This window comes from Oreochromis aureus, linkage group 7 (genome assembly GCF_013358895.1).
Source record: "Oreochromis aureus strain Israel breed Guangdong linkage group 7, ZZ_aureus, whole genome shotgun sequence".
Taxonomy (NCBI): Eukaryota; Metazoa; Chordata; class Actinopteri; order Cichliformes; family Cichlidae; genus Oreochromis; species Oreochromis aureus.
This window is the reverse complement of record NC_052948.1, coordinates 60,966,315-60,983,536: the sequence shown is the minus strand read 5'-3', so window position 1 is coordinate 60,983,536 and position 17,222 is coordinate 60,966,315. Positions and strand designations below refer to the sequence as shown.

Genomic DNA, 17,222 nt, shown 5'->3' with positions numbered 1-17,222 from the left:
GATAATAACCTGAAATATTGTGTTGTGAAGGGCAAAAAATGATTTGTTTGTTTTTTGTACTTTACTGGCTTGCAAGCTTCAATAATAGAAGAACTAGAACTGTGGCAGCTGCTTATTTTCTACAAGTGTTTGTTTTCACCACTCAAAAAAACATGATTTTCTTTGTGGTTTAAATCTAACATGATACATGTAAAACAACAACAACAGATATGCATTTCAAAGGAAAAATATTTGAAAATATTTATTTTGTATTCCAAAGTGGCCAACATTAGAATTTGTCTTATTAAAACTATTAAATGATATCAAGTTGCCTTCAGATTCCACTTGGGAAAACCATACACCATTTAGGTAAATAGATGCGATGCTGATGAGCTGGCATGTGAGAATTTTGGAGAAAATGAAGTCATTCTATTTTGAAAAAACGGGGGGAAAAAAAGTCTAAGATTTAGAATGGTGGGAAAATATTGAGCTAGCCTTCTTAATATATATATTTTAAACATTTCCATTTCTCCCCTCCATTTGGTCTGTCCTTCAAGCTACAAGGCCTCTGGTAGAGGCCTTGTAGCTTGAGGGTCCTGCGCACTATCTTGGCTATTCCTAGGACTCTGCTCTTCTGGACAAAGATGTCCGATGTTTTTCCTGGAATCTGCCACTTGCCTAGCTTGGGAGTCACTGCATCTAGAGTCCACTGGGACCACTGTTACCTTCACCCTCCACATCTTCTCGGGCTCTTCTCTGAGCCCTTGGTATTTCTCAAGCTTCTCGTGTTCCTTCTTCCTGATGTTGCTGTCATTTGGAACCGCTACATCACTAAAGCCGATGTTTGTCTACCATCACTATGTCAGGTTGGTTAGCCACCAACATTTTGTCCGTCTGTTTCTGGAAGTCCCACACGATCTTAGCTTGGTCAATCTCCACCACCCTTGGGGCATCTCACATTTTGACCTCAGCACTTCCAGGCTGTATTCGACACAGAGGTTTCTGTATACTATACCGGACACTTGGTTATGCGCTAAATGTATGGCCTGCTAGCAAAAATTTGGAAACATACATGAAAATACTGTAAAAGCAATAAATAAAGTTTAGCTGACTCTCTCAAGTTTGCAATTCTAACAAGCTTGAAAGTCAGTTGAACATTATTCTTCATCACAGCGTGGCCCTCAACTAACATGCCAAGTTCTGGGGAGGCCAATCCATGACTAATGATGTTACATTGTGTGTTTTTCGTTTTTCTGTTGTTTGGTGTGTCATGCTGAAAAATGAAGCCATTAACAATCATTACCAATCTGCTTTCTACATGGAATTGCATGGTGTATCAAAATCTGATGGTACATTTCTGTGTTCACAATTCCATCAGTTTTAACAAGATCTCCACCACCAGTGACTGAAATGCAGCCTCGAACCCTTTTAGTGTAGTGTTTTACAGAAGGCTGTAAACACCTACTGCTGTACATCTTTCGTAACCTCCTTCGTGATTTGAATAAAAAACGTAAAAATTTCATCACTCCATCAGACCTGCCACTGATTTTCAGTCCAGTTCTTGGGTAATTTGGCATACCTCAGCTGTTTCCCTTGACTTGCACTGAGACTATTTCTGATGAGACTTCACTGAAGAGTAGATGGATCAGCTGAAGGGCCAGATCCAATACACAGACATTCTTGGAAGCAAAATTTTTTTTAAAAATGAGGGGTGACTATAGACTTTTATACAATGTTGTACAGAAGAAAATAACTATACTTTTATACAATATTGTACAGAAGAAAATAACTAAAAACTAATAGATTTTAATTGTATTGTTTATTAGATGTTTATTTTATTTTTTTATTGTATTTTATTTTTACTTCATGCACATAGGTCTTCTTGAAGGGCTTTTCACAACAAAAACAACAACAAAAAAACCTTTGAAGCACCAGTTCCAAAATATTTTACTTTGAAAAGTTATTATTGTTTGAAAACGTGATCCGGAAACGCTGCGCTTCCGGTGGCCAAGTTGACGGCATCACTGCGATAACGAGGCGCAGCTGCGGTACTTGAAGACGTCTGAGCCGCGGACTGCACAGCAGACTGGGCCGTGAGGCGGACAGCATCAATGGCTCCGGTGCTTGCGGAGTAAAGAATGGGCTCCACGGCATCGCAGCCATGGCCAGATCGACTAACAGAAGCGGCGAGGACGGGGACCCACGGGTGACCGCCCCCACGGACCGCGACGCTTCTCGGGACCTGGCGGAGCCCCGGGAACTGTCTCTGGAGGAGGTGCTGAAGTCCTACGAGCAGCCCATCAACGAGGAGCAGGCATGGGCGGTGTGCTACCAGTGCTGCAGCGGGCTCAGGGTGCCCCGCCCGCCGGCAGGGAGACTCAGCCGGGTGAAGGACCCGTCCTCCATCCTCCTCCACAGGGACGGAACCGTGTCGTTACAGCGGGAGCAACGACATGACGGTAGGACAGACGGCCGCGGTTACTTCCAACTTTCCGCTATCTTGATAACTAAAAGCAAGTGCGGAAAAAGTGCATTTTAACAGGAAAGACCAGTTGCCAGAAGCAGCATGGCCTTTACAGGTTTCCCTGTCGTTAGGTTTTAAATATCAAAAGCCACTTTTGAATTCGGAGTAGTTTAATTTCCATTTTTGTAAAAATAAATAAATAAATTACAGCTTTTTTCCAGCCGCACCGCAATGATTTCTCACAGTAAACTACTCCGCCTCAGTGAGCAGCGCCAGTGTTTATATCCAGAAGTGTACTAAAGTGCTCCATGCTTTGTTCACAATATTAACGCGGAACTGAAGAGTGTCAAATATTGTTTCATAACGTATAATTATGTCGTATTTTATCTACCAGGAACACAAATCCAAAACATTTTTGTCCTAAATTATTCGCATTTATAACAGAGTTTGGCTCACAACATCTTGCTCAGTAACGAACGCCGCGGTGCTAACCTGTCCCGTCTCAGACAGCTTCAATCCCTACACTGCTGACCCTCAGATGGATTATTTGGCCATTTGGACAACTCTGAGCTTCACTTACTCAAACTGACTTTGTGTTTTTATATTTTACACCATCTAGATTCTGTCGCACTCCTGGTGCCAGCAAGGATGACTCGTATTATGCCGGTAAATGATAAATTATTCATGGAGCACGCTTTTCCCTAGCATCCCCTTATGCAAAGACTGTTTTGGAGACATCAAAGGGTGGCTAGAAGCCCAGAGGATTTTAGGCAGCCTTCCTCTTGTCCCCTCCGTGCTGAAATTAGCCCGTACCTGCATAATATCCTGCTGCATGTGAAGTATTTATGTCCTCATTGCAGCTCAAGAGGAGGCTGCATGGAGACAACTTCAGTCAAAACTCAATTTAATCCGAAAAAAAGGCAAATTTGTGCACACTTTTTTCTTTTTTCACCTCTTACTCCAACAATCTTATCTTAGGCAATGGCAACACATTTTCTCCAGAAATTCATATTTTGTGCTTTAAGTCATGTCTGTAACCTGTTTTCTTTGCCATTAGGCAAAATACAGCCAGGATATTTCTTGCCAGCAGCCCTGAGAGAACATAGACATTTTTACATTTCAAAATATGACTGAGAAATGTGGGCAAAGGAAAATGTCCAATCTCAGGAAAAACTGTGAAATGTCGAGCTCCTTTTTCTGATAAAGTGTCCAGGTGAATATACAGTAGCAGCTGTTGTAACAGCTGTTCAGAGATCAAACAGGAAGGGTTTGTTTGCATGTTTGAGGATGGCACCTTTCTTTTCTTTCTGCAGTTTGTTCACATGTGAAATAACATGCTTATTAGTTAATTATGGGTCAGTCATGGGTCTGATGTTTACATGAGAAAGAAAAGTAACGTTAATTTAACCTTTTTTAAAAAACAAAACAAAACACTGCATTAATGCGCATAAAATGGTTGCACTGTTTCAAGGAACACCTTTAAATAATAATTGCGCTCATTACACCATCATCCTGAACTGTGACCTCAATAGTAAACATAAAGTTGGATTATCGCTTTTTTATCAGACGTTATGGCAGTGATGATTGAGGAAACTGCTTTAGATTTAGCAGCTGTCATACAGGTGTGGGGAACGGGAAATCAGAGGAATGTGTCATAAATAATAAATAGCAAGCCAAACCCCTTAAACTGGTTGAAAATTGACTTTTAATGGTTAGATTGTTCATCTGATTGTTACTGTGGACAGATCTTGATGACGAGGCATTGGAAGATTAGGCTGCAGTAAAACAATATGGGAGAAGACTTAAGACGAGATTCCTCCTGTTGGTAATGAAGCTAACAAAATGCAGTGTGGCTACAACAGTAAAGAAGGGGGAAGTTAGAGTGTCTGACCCATCGTTAGTTTTAAGTTTGATGTTGCAAAGTACAGGATTATGCAGGCAGTGGACCAAACTACTGATAGGCATATAATCCATTGTTTTACATCTCTAGTTGGTGTAGTTAGTTAGTGTATTGTCTGTCTTTGTTAATGTTTGTTTATAATGGAGCACTGTAACGAAAAATAATTTCCCCTAGGGATCAATAAAGGATTCTGATTAATCTACAATAAGAACAAGACTTTTCAATATTGTTATTTAGCATTACACAGTTATATTTACAATAGTTCACTGAGGAGGAAAGCTATGTTTTTAATCAGAATAAGGGAATAAGGAGTCTTTTGGCCACCCAATAACTTCATCTCATTGTTTCACTGATATGACAGTGCAACTTTTTGGCATGTCAGGATGGACCCGCTAATTGAATATCAAGGTGGGGCTGTTTTAGAAACTAAAGACGACCTGTGCCAACACTATAGTCGGTCTACAAGATTGTTAAGTGTTGTTGTGATATGACACTATATAAATGCAGTTAGATAAAATCTCTGTCTGCAAAGGACAAGGCTGAAAATCAGTATTGGATATGATCTTTGAGGCCTTCAGCCAACACTGCATCAAAAGCAGGCTTGATTGTGTCATGACAATCACTGCATCGGCTCATGAACACTTACAGAAATCACTGACCATGAACACGGTTCACCAAGCTGTGTACAATGCAGGTTCATTCTCTGCCATGCAAAGAAGAAGCCATATGGGAACATTGTCTGGATCATGTTGTTTAAAATGGACATTCTGCGGTGAGACAAAATTTGAAATTCTCTTTGGAAAACATGGACATCCTCCAGACTAAAGGGAGAAAGGCCATCCGGCTTGTTATGAACACTCAGTTCAAAAGTTTGCATCTCTTATGATAATGTGGTGAATTGGTGCCTATAGAATTGTCAGTTTGCATATCTGGATAGGCATCATCAATCCTGAAAGATATGAACACATTTTAGAGCAACATGTGCTCCCATCTAGATGATGTCTTTGTCAGGGGAGGCCTTGCATATTTCAGCAAGACGATGTTAAACTGCCTACAGCATCTTCTGCAACAGCGTGGCTTTGTAGTAGAAAGGATCCATGAGCTAAACTGACCTGCATGCCATCCAGACTGAAAACAACAAAATGAAAACATTTTGGAGCATGATGAAAAGAATCAGCGACTAAGAAGTCCAGCAGCTGATCTCTTTTAAGTTCCCAGACTTTCACAGACTGTTGCTAAAAGAAGAGAGGATGCTGCACAGTGGTAAACTTGACCCTGTCCAAACTTTTTAGTTTTTTGGGGGGGTTTTCTTGAGATGGGGAATTTTTCAGTTTAAACTTACATTTTCTAAGTTCTGTTTCTATTAATAAAATGTGGGTTTATGAGATCTGCAAATCAATTTATTTTCTTTTTTGTTGTTGTTTTTTTTACACAACACCAATTTCAAGTAGAGCAGGGCGATATGACCAAAAATATTTATCACGATATACATTTGAAAATTTGCGATAACGATATAACTGACGATATAATTGACACTAGACAAAATACTTTACAACTCCACAACTTTATTAGTGCAAAAAACCCCATCAATGTATTTTCACTTAAGCAGCTGTTTTTTATGTGCATTAAAGTTATATAAAAATGTAACAGTGCAAATTCCTTGCGGACAGTTTAACCAAAAGGCATTTCCAGTGTAAACTGGCCGACATATCCTCAGCATAACCATGTGTAATATCCACAAAACTTAAAAAGAGGTTATACACACACAATACGGTAATATTATGTTGAAGCACAGTACGTATCACTCCGCGAGGCTCCTGCCTACGGTAGCCGTAATGCTCCGACAATCCATCAAGCAGTGCGGCTTCGTAGCTTAGCAAAGTCGTACTAAAACATTAGACAGATTTTCGTGTACCACATAAAATCGTTTCGAGGTCAGGAAACACAACCAGAATTCATACATAAGGCACGCGGGATTATAAGGGGCACTGTCGATTTTCAGAAAAATCAAAGGATTGATTTTAAGTGTGCCGTATTTTCCAAACAACACGGTAATAACGACGGCCTGCTAGCATGCGCTACCAAAAATAGTGCTTTGGTGTGTATCTGACGGACGAAAGCTAAACCAGTTCCACACCACTGAAGTTGCAGCATTTTTACAAACCAGTTCTGGTTCATCCGTTTCATTTAACGATCCGCTTTCGCTCTTCTCATTCTGCGTCGCCGCCATGTGCGTATGGAAACATAGGCACTGCGCAAAGCACATTGTGCGCTATCTATCTTGCGTGCTGCACAACAACATTTAATATTTAGTATCTACTGTTATCTACTGCTAGCTAGTTTATTGTGATGGTGCTGTATTTATTATGTAGCTGTTTTTTTTTTGTTTGTTTGTTTGTTTGTTTGTTGTCTCTTCTGTTTTTTCTCTCCATACAGGTGATCCAGGTGTTTTGTTTGTTTTCTTTCTTTCTTCTCCCCTTTCTCGCCATCTCTTCTCCCCTCAATTTTTCTTTCTCTCCCTCTCTTTCTTTCATTCTTTCTCCCTGTCCTATCTCCCAGTCATGTCTGTCCTGACTGTAAGAACTGAAAATAAAATAAATACATAATTATAAAAAAAAAACAAAAACAAAACATAGGCACCGCGCATGCGCGTTTTACCCATATTCTATCGCGATATTTCATTTTCCTATCGTTGCCCAAAATTACGGTAATACGGTAAAATTGCAGTATTACCGTGAACGGTATGATATGGCCCAGCCCTAATTCCAAGTTTTTTTAACCTGGTGTTGTACTCCCCCCCCCCGGGGTTATGCTTGAAGGTTCTGCTGGAGTGCATTAATGGTTGCAAACACTTTGCTGGCATCATTAACCCTCAGATGTTTAGCTCTCATTAACTGAGAGCTGGCTATTCTTGCAGCCTGTGTTGGTTTACGCTCTGCTGATCCATAAGTAAACAGTCCAAATCAAAGCAGTGATGCAAATCCCTAACCCAGCATGAAGTGAGTTTATTATAGTCTGTCTGCATTATTAATGCAGCTAGTTGGCTACAGGGACATTTTCCTTTTTTTATGTGGCCATATTCACCCAGAACGGCATACTGCACCATCTGAGGTCCAAACTTTATTTTGTACTACTGCCCTTCACACATGGAAAACTTCAGCAAAGCATCCTGACTACATTATAGTACCATCTCCATGCTTGGCAATTACTGTCATGTTGTTGCTGCTGCTTTTGTTTTACTCCAGATGTAATGAGGCCCCTGGCATCTAATCTGTTCCACTATTGACTCTTCTGTAGATGACAGGAGTCTCCCAGAAGCTTTGAGAAGACATTACTTGATATTCTTTCTTTTTTTTCTTTCTGCAATATACAAGAAAATGTCAAAAACAAACTGCTTTGATTTCTGAGAGGTTTAGTTTGTTTTATGTATTTCAATAGTCACCCGATTCCTTGACTGTGAAAAGTGTTTGGTTTTAATTTGATGGGTAATTGTTGTGGGCATAATTTTAGCAATCGACCCTTTTGCTTTTAGCAAGGTCAAATTTTGTCCATTTCATTCCTTTCAGGTAAATGTCAGCTTGTTATTTGTTCCTTGAGTAAGTTGTGTAGAAATGTCATTTTATACTTTGATATCAGATATTTGATATATTTGATATATACTTTGATATTCAGCTCTATATATTATTTACATTTATCTTTTGAAATACATTTTGAGAAACAGTGACTGGGGTGCCTCCTAGGTGAGGTGAGTCGGGCAAGCCCAGCTAAGAGCAGACTACAAGGGAGACCGGGGAGAGATTATGTCTCTGGCTGGCTTTTATGGCCTCAGTGTTCCCCAGAGGAACTACAGGCGGTGACTGGGGAGAGGGGAGGTGTGGACATCACTGCTGAGACTGCACCCCTCATGAATTATACTTGGATTAGCATGGATGGAACAGTGAAGAACACTGATCACTGAATGGTTTTCAGAGGCATTGTTGAGCCTATGTGATGATTTCCTTGGAGAATTATTTATATTTTTTGTGCAGTGCTATCTGAGGGCCCAACCTTGTTTGAATTCTTTGTAATTGAATGCGGTATAAAGTAGTGTAAATTATACATATATACAAATTATATGTTTCTGAAACCTAAGAATCACTGCCTTCAAATATTTGGCCTCAGTAAATGGAAATGGTGATTTTTGTCATCTTCTCTGTGTTGCCTTGAAAACTTGAGGTTTCTTCTTGACCTTAAACTCAATTACTTAAAAACAGGAGTGTCAGTTTAGCAGCTGTTCGGGAGATTTTTATCTTTATTAGTCAAACTCTCTTTTCAGAACTAGCTGATTCACCTTGAGACAGGAAAACCTGGTGAAATCCAATAGAAAGCTGTTTGGATTTGATGAATCCAATGCCTGCCAGACACAAGGAAAAAAAGTTTAGCTAAAGAACATTGTCTCTGAACTGATCTGCTTTAACAGTCTGATGTTTTACCTGCTTCTGTGTGGTGGAAATATAAATGTACAGTAACACTAGCATTCAGGGCACATGGCCTCAGCTGTCTCAAATAACAATTTCCTGGAAATCTAAACCCCATCAGGTGGTGCAGCAATCTGCAGAGGAGGAGGTTAATGTGAATCCTGATATGAGCTCAGACTGATGTTGTGCTACACAGCATTTTAATGTAAACACACACCTGATTTAAAAAACCTGAGACAGTGAGACTGCAACGGAGGAAAACATCCTCGCTGATATGCAGCAAATTCACTCTGTTTATCAAATTCAGTTCTGACATCTGATACGAACAGTAAGAGGAAAATTAAAACCTGCTACCCTCTCCTGACCTCGACCTTTAGTTGAAACGTCATTGATGGCTCCTGTTGGTGAGATGAGCTGTCGCACTAACTATGCCTGCAGAAGAAGCACAAATCTAAAGTGAAACACCCAGAAGATGAACTGACTCATGGTACTGCAGCAAGTTGATGTCAGACTGAAATGTTCTTTTCCAAATACATGAGTGTTCATGAACCAGCTGCCATCTGGAACACAGTTATTGCTGACATGTTGGGGAGAGCTCTGTAGTTTGGGTGGAAAATCCTTGATTGGCTTATTATAATGGTGCTGGCAGATATCTTAGTTACAGCTTGAAGGTCTTTTGAATTGAGGAGAGTGTGAGATTGTAAGAATATAAGTATGTTTTTTGGTAACATCTACATCTAATTCTGGTCAAAAGCTTCTGCACTCTCCTCATGGGCTCGTAGTCTTTGTCCTTCATTAATATCCCAATCGACAGGAATCAAATGGGCATAATTTCCACTGGAGGCAACACAGCCCCAGAGCATGATGCTACCACCACTGTGCTTAACAGTTTAACGGTGTAGTTTTTTCAAACACCAGGGCTCGCAAAATCGCTAGCCCGACGTCCCGGGGCTAGCGATTTTTCCAGTCGGGCTACCAAAATCTATCTCAGCCCTGCCCGTCGGGCTATCATAGGAAGGGAAAATATATGTCAATGCTTTTGCATTCTTTCGAAAATGTAGCTGAGTAATTATGTCATTGGCATCGATGAGCCACTGCCAATATGTGACATATTGAAATTGCGTTTGAATTTGTGCTTGTTTTTTGCTTTCACTTTCCGATCACGCGAACAGTGTATAGAGAGCGGCAGCACTGATTGGTGAGTGACGATTAATTGTGCACCGATTCCTATGACATCGTCTTATCACTCATTAGCTTACTATTCAAACGTGACAAGTGAAATCTCCCACAGCAAGCTTAAACATGTGAGAGGTTGATTGCGCAGAGAATCGCTGACTGTTATGTAAGTACCTGTGTAAAAGCAGCAGGATTTACGTCGGTATTTTAGTTCTGCTGAGCCAAATAAGACAGGTCAGGGTGAAGAAGGGGCAGCCAAATAAAAGCCTACCACAAAACGGAAAAGTTATGACAAATCAGACTATGAGGCAAAAAGAAAGCTCAGCTTTTTGGTTTCATGGACAAAAGAATTTCTGTGGCTGGAATATGACGAGCTAAATAACATGATGTTCTGCCGGTGTGTCGTGAGTTTCATTTCATTTGAGTCGACAAAAGCGCCTTTGTAACTGGGACCAGTAATTTTAAGAAAGACCCCATCAGAACCCATGAGAAATGCAAGAAATGCATTATTGCTCAGTCTGCAATATCTTTCCCAGAACAAACAGCAATTGCTAAAAACATACTAAAAATAAACCAAGCACAAGCAGAAGTCCTGAAAAATCTTTCAAAAGCGTACTATGTTGCAAAGAGTGAACTACCATTGTCAAAATTTAGCAGTCTTTGCAAACTTCAAAAAGCAAATGGCCTCGATCTTGGTTCCACTTACCCCTTACCCTTGACTTCAGTGGAAATTTCAGATTCAGGATCTGACACAGACTGATTCATGTTCTACACAGTTCTTACAATTTCATATAAATTTCTGTTCAATTAGAACCAAGTATTTGAGTTGATGACTGTGATTTTTATACAGTTGTTGTGATTTGTATTTTAACAACTTTCTGATTAATTTTGTTTCCGTTACAATATTATACTTTAATGTATAATATTGTAAAGGAAACAAAAATTAAAAAAATTGCTCTCTTCTTTATTCGGGCTACTTAAATTTATTTTGGGCTACCAAAAACTGAAGAGTGCCTGCCCGAAGGGCTACCAGAGATTTTGAAATTTTGCGAGCCTTGAACACACAGTGTAGATTTAATGTTTGAGGTAGTTTTAATGTTAATTTGATTTGTAGTTTAACACACACACATGTATATGTATATACAGGGAGTGCAGAATTATTAGGCAAATGAGTATTTTGTCCACATCATCCTCTTCATGCATGTTGTCTTACTCCAAGCTGTATAGGCTCGAAAGCCCACTACCAATTAAGCATATTAGGTGATGTGCATCTCTGTAATGAGAAGGGGTGTGGTCTAATGACATCAACACCCTATATCAGGTGTGCATAATTATTAGGCAACTTCCTTTCCTTTGGCAAAATGGGTCAAAAGAAGGACTTGACAGGCTCAGAAAAGTCAAAAATAGTGAGATATCTTGCAGAGGGATGCAGCAGTCTTAAAATTGCAAAGCTTCTGAAGCGTGATCATCGAACAACCACTTGCCACCAGTTTGGCCATATTTCAGAGCTGCAACATCACTGGAGTGCCCAAAAGCACAAGGTGTGCAATACTCAGAGACATGGCCAAGGTAAGAAAGGCTGAAAGACGACCACCACTGAACAAGACACACAAGCTGAAATGTCAAGACTGGGCCAAGAAATATCTCAAGACTGATTTTTCTAAGATTTTATGGACTGATGAAATGAGAGTGAGTCTTGATGGGCCAGATGGATGGGCCCGTGGCTGGATTGGTAAAGGGCAGAGAGCTCCAGTCCGACTCAGACGCCAGCAAGGTGGAGGTGGAGTACTGGTTTGGGCTGGTATCTTCAAAGATGAGCTTGTGGGGCCTTTTTCGGGTTGAGGATGGAGTCAAGCTCAACTCCCAGTCCTACTGCCAGTTTCTGGAAGACACCTTCTTCAAGCAGTGGTACAGGAAGAAGTCTGCATCCTTCAAGAAAAACATGATTTTCATGCAGGACAATGCTCCATCACACGCAGCGTCCAAGTACTCCACAGCGTGGCTGGCAAGAAAGGGTATAAAAGAAGAAAAACTAATGACATGGCCTCCTTGTTCACCTGATCTGAACCCCATTGAGAACCTGTGGTCCATCATCAAATGTGAGATTTACAAGGAGGGAAAACAGTACACCTCTCTGAACAGTGTCTGGGAGGCTGTGGTTGCTGCTGCACGCAATGTTGATGGTGAACAGATCAAAACACTGACAGAATCCATGGATGGCAGGCTTTTGAGTGTCCTTGCAAAGAAAGGTGGCTATATTGGTCGCTGATTTGTTTTTGTTTTGTTTTTGAATGTCAGAAATGTATATTTGTGAATGTGGAGATGTTATATTGGTTTCACTGGTAAAAATAAATAATTGAAATGGGTATATATTTGTTTTTTGTTAAGTTGCCTAATAATTATGCACAGTAATAGTCACCTGCACACACAGATATCCCCCTAAAATAGCTAAAACTAAAAACAAACTAAAAACTACTTGCAAAAACATTCAGCTTTGATATTAATGAGTTTTTTGGGTTCATTGAGAACATGGTTGTTGTTCAATAATAAAATTATTCCTCAAAAATACAACTTGCCTAATAATTCTGCGCTCCCTGTATGTATACAGAGATGGGCAGTAGCGCTTTAAAAGTAACGCGTTACTGTAATCCGATTACTTGTTATTGAAAAAAACTAATTAAATTACGGTTACTTTTCCATAAGCAAGCTGCGTTACTGCTTTACTAAACTGTGATTTTGTTTCTGAGAGTCTCATATAGGGCTGCCACAAATTATTATTTTGATAGTTGACTAGTCACCGATTATTTTTGCGATTTGTCGACTAATCAGATCATGCATCCACTGGACGTGAAGCGTACAGCTTATTGCACCAGCATGTAGTGCTGGGCAATATGGAAAAAATATTTATCACGATATGAATTATTTTACATCACGATAACGATATACCACCTGACCTGTGGTCATCTGGAAAACATGCAGTCTGTAAACAGCGAGTGGAGAGGGTGCAGTCTTTGTTTTGAGTTACCGTAAAGCATGTCGCAAATCCAGGTGCACGTAAAGCAGCACCATGTCGCAAAACCACAAGACGGAGTTTTTTTGCGAAAAATATCATTTTTTTTATACTTTATTTTCTCTTGCATAAAGTTAAGAGTATGTATAGTGAGAAGACAACACTAATATATTTGCCACAGGCTATTTAACCCTTTAAGACCTACCATAGAACCAAGTCCGCCAGAGCTTATCTTTACATTTTACATGCTGTAGTGCCATTTGTGGGAGCATTTCAAGTTGCTATACATCAATACAACCGTTATAGCCCAAATTTTATTAATATGTATGCATTAAGTCCATAGTAACTACATAAATTGCAAAAAAGTGCAATAAACTACAAAAAAATTGAAAATCGTTTTTTTGTTTTTTACATATATTTCTAGTTAGAGAAATTTAAGAGGCTTATCCCTCAAAACTGTAAATACAAAAAAGTTGCACAAAATAGTTTCCAACCACGAGAAATTTATTTTGAGTGTCTTCATAGTTTTATTTTTGAGATACACTAATTTTTATATACTACAGGAAAAATGAAAATAAATATTATAATGCAAATTTGCAAAAAAAACTGCATGTGCATCAAAATAAACTATTTCCAACAGTGTTATTTGACTTCTAAGCATCCCAGAAATGATACAGAAAAGCAGAAAGTCAAATATGACTTTTACAAACACCAATATAGGCTTTGAAGGTAAAAAACTACATTTTCCGCGAAAATGACGTCACTTCCAGTTTTGGACAGGTAATGGCGGACATGCCATAGTTCGCGCTGACTTATATTCCAACGTAGGAAGTGTTATGAACAGCTGATCGGATCGGCAAAGCCTGTTTCTGGAATATTATGTTTTTGTTGCTGGAAGTGCTTTTTATGCAATTTTTGCAAAGCTATATGTGGAAGAAAACCGTGACCTAGGGCAAGCTAATGGAATAAGATGTAAGTACAACTCCTATGGTTTCATATGCAAAAAAAAGTATTGCTACCTTATGTGGTTCCAGTTCTACAGGGATTTAAAAATAGTTAGGCAAAACGGAGTGTGCCTGCTCCGACCGGTTGTAAAGGGTTAATGATATATTTTATGTAATAATTTATAAAATTAGGGTTAGAAACGATAGAAACGATAGAAGACAAATGGCACAATAGACACTTTTCTATCGTCCACACGATATATATCGTCATATCGCCCAGCACTACCAGCATGCATCTGCTCTTATATAACCATCATTAGCTTACAGCTTTAAGTGTTTAAGGTATGTAATAACTAAAAGTAAAGACAAGATGATAGTTTATTAAACTTTTAATGAAATTTGTAGATCGTCTCGGTGGAGTCTAATAAACTCAGCCATCTGCTCTTTGCTCCCTAAAATATAACAGGACACTGGAGTAAAGTGTGCGCTCTAGTGAGCCTTGACCACCTGGTCAGCTATCAAGCTGGTGGGCGATGTCTTGATAAATCGAGCAGATATTTGAAGTTTACACAGCTACATTTTCACCTGAAAATATATTAAAAGTTTGTTTTGTGACCCAGAAAGAGTGATATTAAAACTAAGTAGCGGCTGCCATTGTTGGAAACTGGAATTGGCTGGGCAGCGCTAGGAATTCTAGGATAGGTTGGGCCATGAAGAACACACCCGACCCATCCTTCAAATCTGGGCAAAAGGAGGACGCATTTGTCGGCTGCATTTGGAGGAGTCTTCGAATTTGGACAGCATTTGTCGCGTTGCTGTGACACGATAAATCGGCCTACAAATGCGGCCTCCAAAGGATGCGACCCCTGAATTTGGACACAGCTATGATACCGGAGACTGCTGCTTCTTCTTCTTTGGCGTTTAATGGCAGCTGTCATCCTTGTAGATGCATTGGTGCCATCTTCTGTTTCAGTCCGTTATTACACTCTTAAATCCTACTACGTATTCCTGGGTCTTTTAGGATCTTACAAAGCTTCAAACAACACATCGACTTTTAAATTAGTCGTCTACGATTTTGATAGTCAATACATACACACACACACACACACACACACACACACACACACACACACACACACACACACACACACACACACACAGAGTCTGAAGGATAAATGTCTGAAGGATAAACGGTGACCTAAACAGCTCTGCGGTCTTTATAAAATTGCTGCTGAAAGACATTCAAGGATCAGGCTACAAGGTGAGATTAAGAGGGATTCACTAAGTGTACTTAAGACCAGCTCGAAGTCAAAGTCCAGACACATATTGCTCTTGTCAGATAAGAAGGTTGCACCACTCAAATGTTTAACTGCACTTTTCAAGAAGAGGGACAAAAGGCAGTTTTTCAGCTTTCTGAACATGCGCTGTAACACGCAGTCCTCCCATTATAGTGCTCACTCTGCTCCTCATGCTTTAGAGCATGCACCTGATATTACCTCAGTTCTCTGTACACATGTAGAGTTATTTCAGTGATTCATAAAGGGGCTTTATAAATAAAGCAGAGTTGCACTGACGTGATTTTCCCCGTGTTGGTTATTGTACTGTAATAAATCCACTTATAATGATTTACAAAGTACAGAGTACAGTACAAAGGACAACCGAGTGCTACACCCTACTGTACCTGACAGCATTATAGTTGAAGTCCTTGAAGAATGCTGGTCCTAATCAAAGTTAGGATTATACCATCCTGATTACCAGGCTCCAGCACATAGTTGGTGTGTCTGGTCTGGCTCTGGAGTGGTTTCAGTTATACCTTTCCAATAGATCTTTTACTGTTTTTGCAAATCAGTTTATGTTATAATCTAAGGACCTGACATGTGGGGTTTAGTTCTGGGACCTATTCTTTTTCTCCTGTACATGTTACCTCTAGGACTTATAATTAGGCATTTCCCCTTATCACTTTTATGCTGATGATATTCAGCTCTACTGCTCTTATAAGCCGATGGAAGTCCAAAAGCTGTCCTCTTTAATAAAATGTTTAGTTTCCATTGAACAGTGGCTTGGAGACGACTACTTGCAGCTGAACTCTGAGAAGTCAGAAATATTAATTATTGCTCCCGACAGCCAAATAACTATAATCAAACAGCATCTTGGTTCTCTTGGCTCCTCTGTTCAGCCGAGTCTCAGGTACTTTGGTGTTATTTTTTATTCTGCTATGTCCCTAGAGCAAAACTCTCGTCAGTTAATTAGGAACTACCTTTTTCAGCTAAGAAATCTCTCCAAATTAGGAACTTTGTTGTCTAAATATGAGTTAGAAATGATTATTCACGCTTTTATTTCATCTCGCTTAGATTATTGTGACAGTCTTTTTCTCTGTTTGAGCAAAAAGAATCTTGATCATCTCCAGTCAGTCCAGAATGCTGCTGCAAGGCTCTTCACAAAGACATGAAAAAGAGAGCACATTACGCCAGTTTTACGCTCATTACACTGGCTTCCAGAACATTTTAGAATTCATTTCAAAATCTTAGTATTGACTTTTAAAGCTCTGAATCATGCTGCTCCTGCCTACATTTCTGATCTTTTTAGAGCCCTACGCCCCTCTCGCAACCATGAGAACATCTAAGGCTGCTGGTAGTCCCACGAACACATTTTAAGACCAGAGGAGATCTTTTAGAGCGGTGGCCCCCAGGTTGTGGAATGTTTTGCCTCCATCATTTCGTTGCCTTGATTGCATTTATTCTTTTAAACAGCAAGTAAAGTTACTATGTTGGTACTGTCACTGTAATGTAAGAATTGTTTGAGTGTTTTTAAATAAGGAAAGTTTATAGTAGTGATGTGCGCGACTAGTCAGCTAGCCAACTAGCCAACTAATTGTCACTCTTGCCACTAATCAGTACTAGACGTACTAGTTATTTAATCTAATTGTTAAAATTTTAACCGATGCCCAGTGTTGATAAATTATTGCGTCTTAAATGTTATCGGGCATCTGCCACCAGATGGAGCATCGTTGTTGAGAAATGCCATAAATCTGTTAATCTAGGCCTCGTCTTTTTGTTAACACTGTTAGAATGAAATTGCAGATACAAGCAACAGAAATGAGCTTAGTATGAGGGGTGTGCAGGCTTTTCCTTAGCGATAGGGTGAGGAGTTCCAGTTATTTATTAAGTTATTTTTTGTCATATTTTAGTTATACGTGATCTTTTGTAGTAACTTGTTTTATTATGATATTTAATGTTGGTTTATTCTAAGTGATTTTCTTCTTCTTTGTTGTCTGTCTGGAGTATAATGTGGA

General features: G+C 39.6%; 1 protein-coding gene across 1 annotated transcript in view; it reads left to right on the top strand.

Moving 5' to 3' along the window:
* Positions 1-1,965: 1,965 nt before the first annotated feature.
* Positions 1,966-17,222, top strand: part of spire2 (spire-type actin nucleation factor 2) — a 46,586-nt gene continuing 31,329 nt past the window's right edge. Inside the window, exon 1 of the mRNA XM_039614222.1 lies at positions 1,966-2,438. Coding sequence (XP_039470156.1) covers positions 2,141-2,438 — 298 coding nt within the window. The 5' untranslated portion in view covers positions 1,966-2,140. The remainder of the gene's footprint in view (positions 2,439-17,222) is intronic.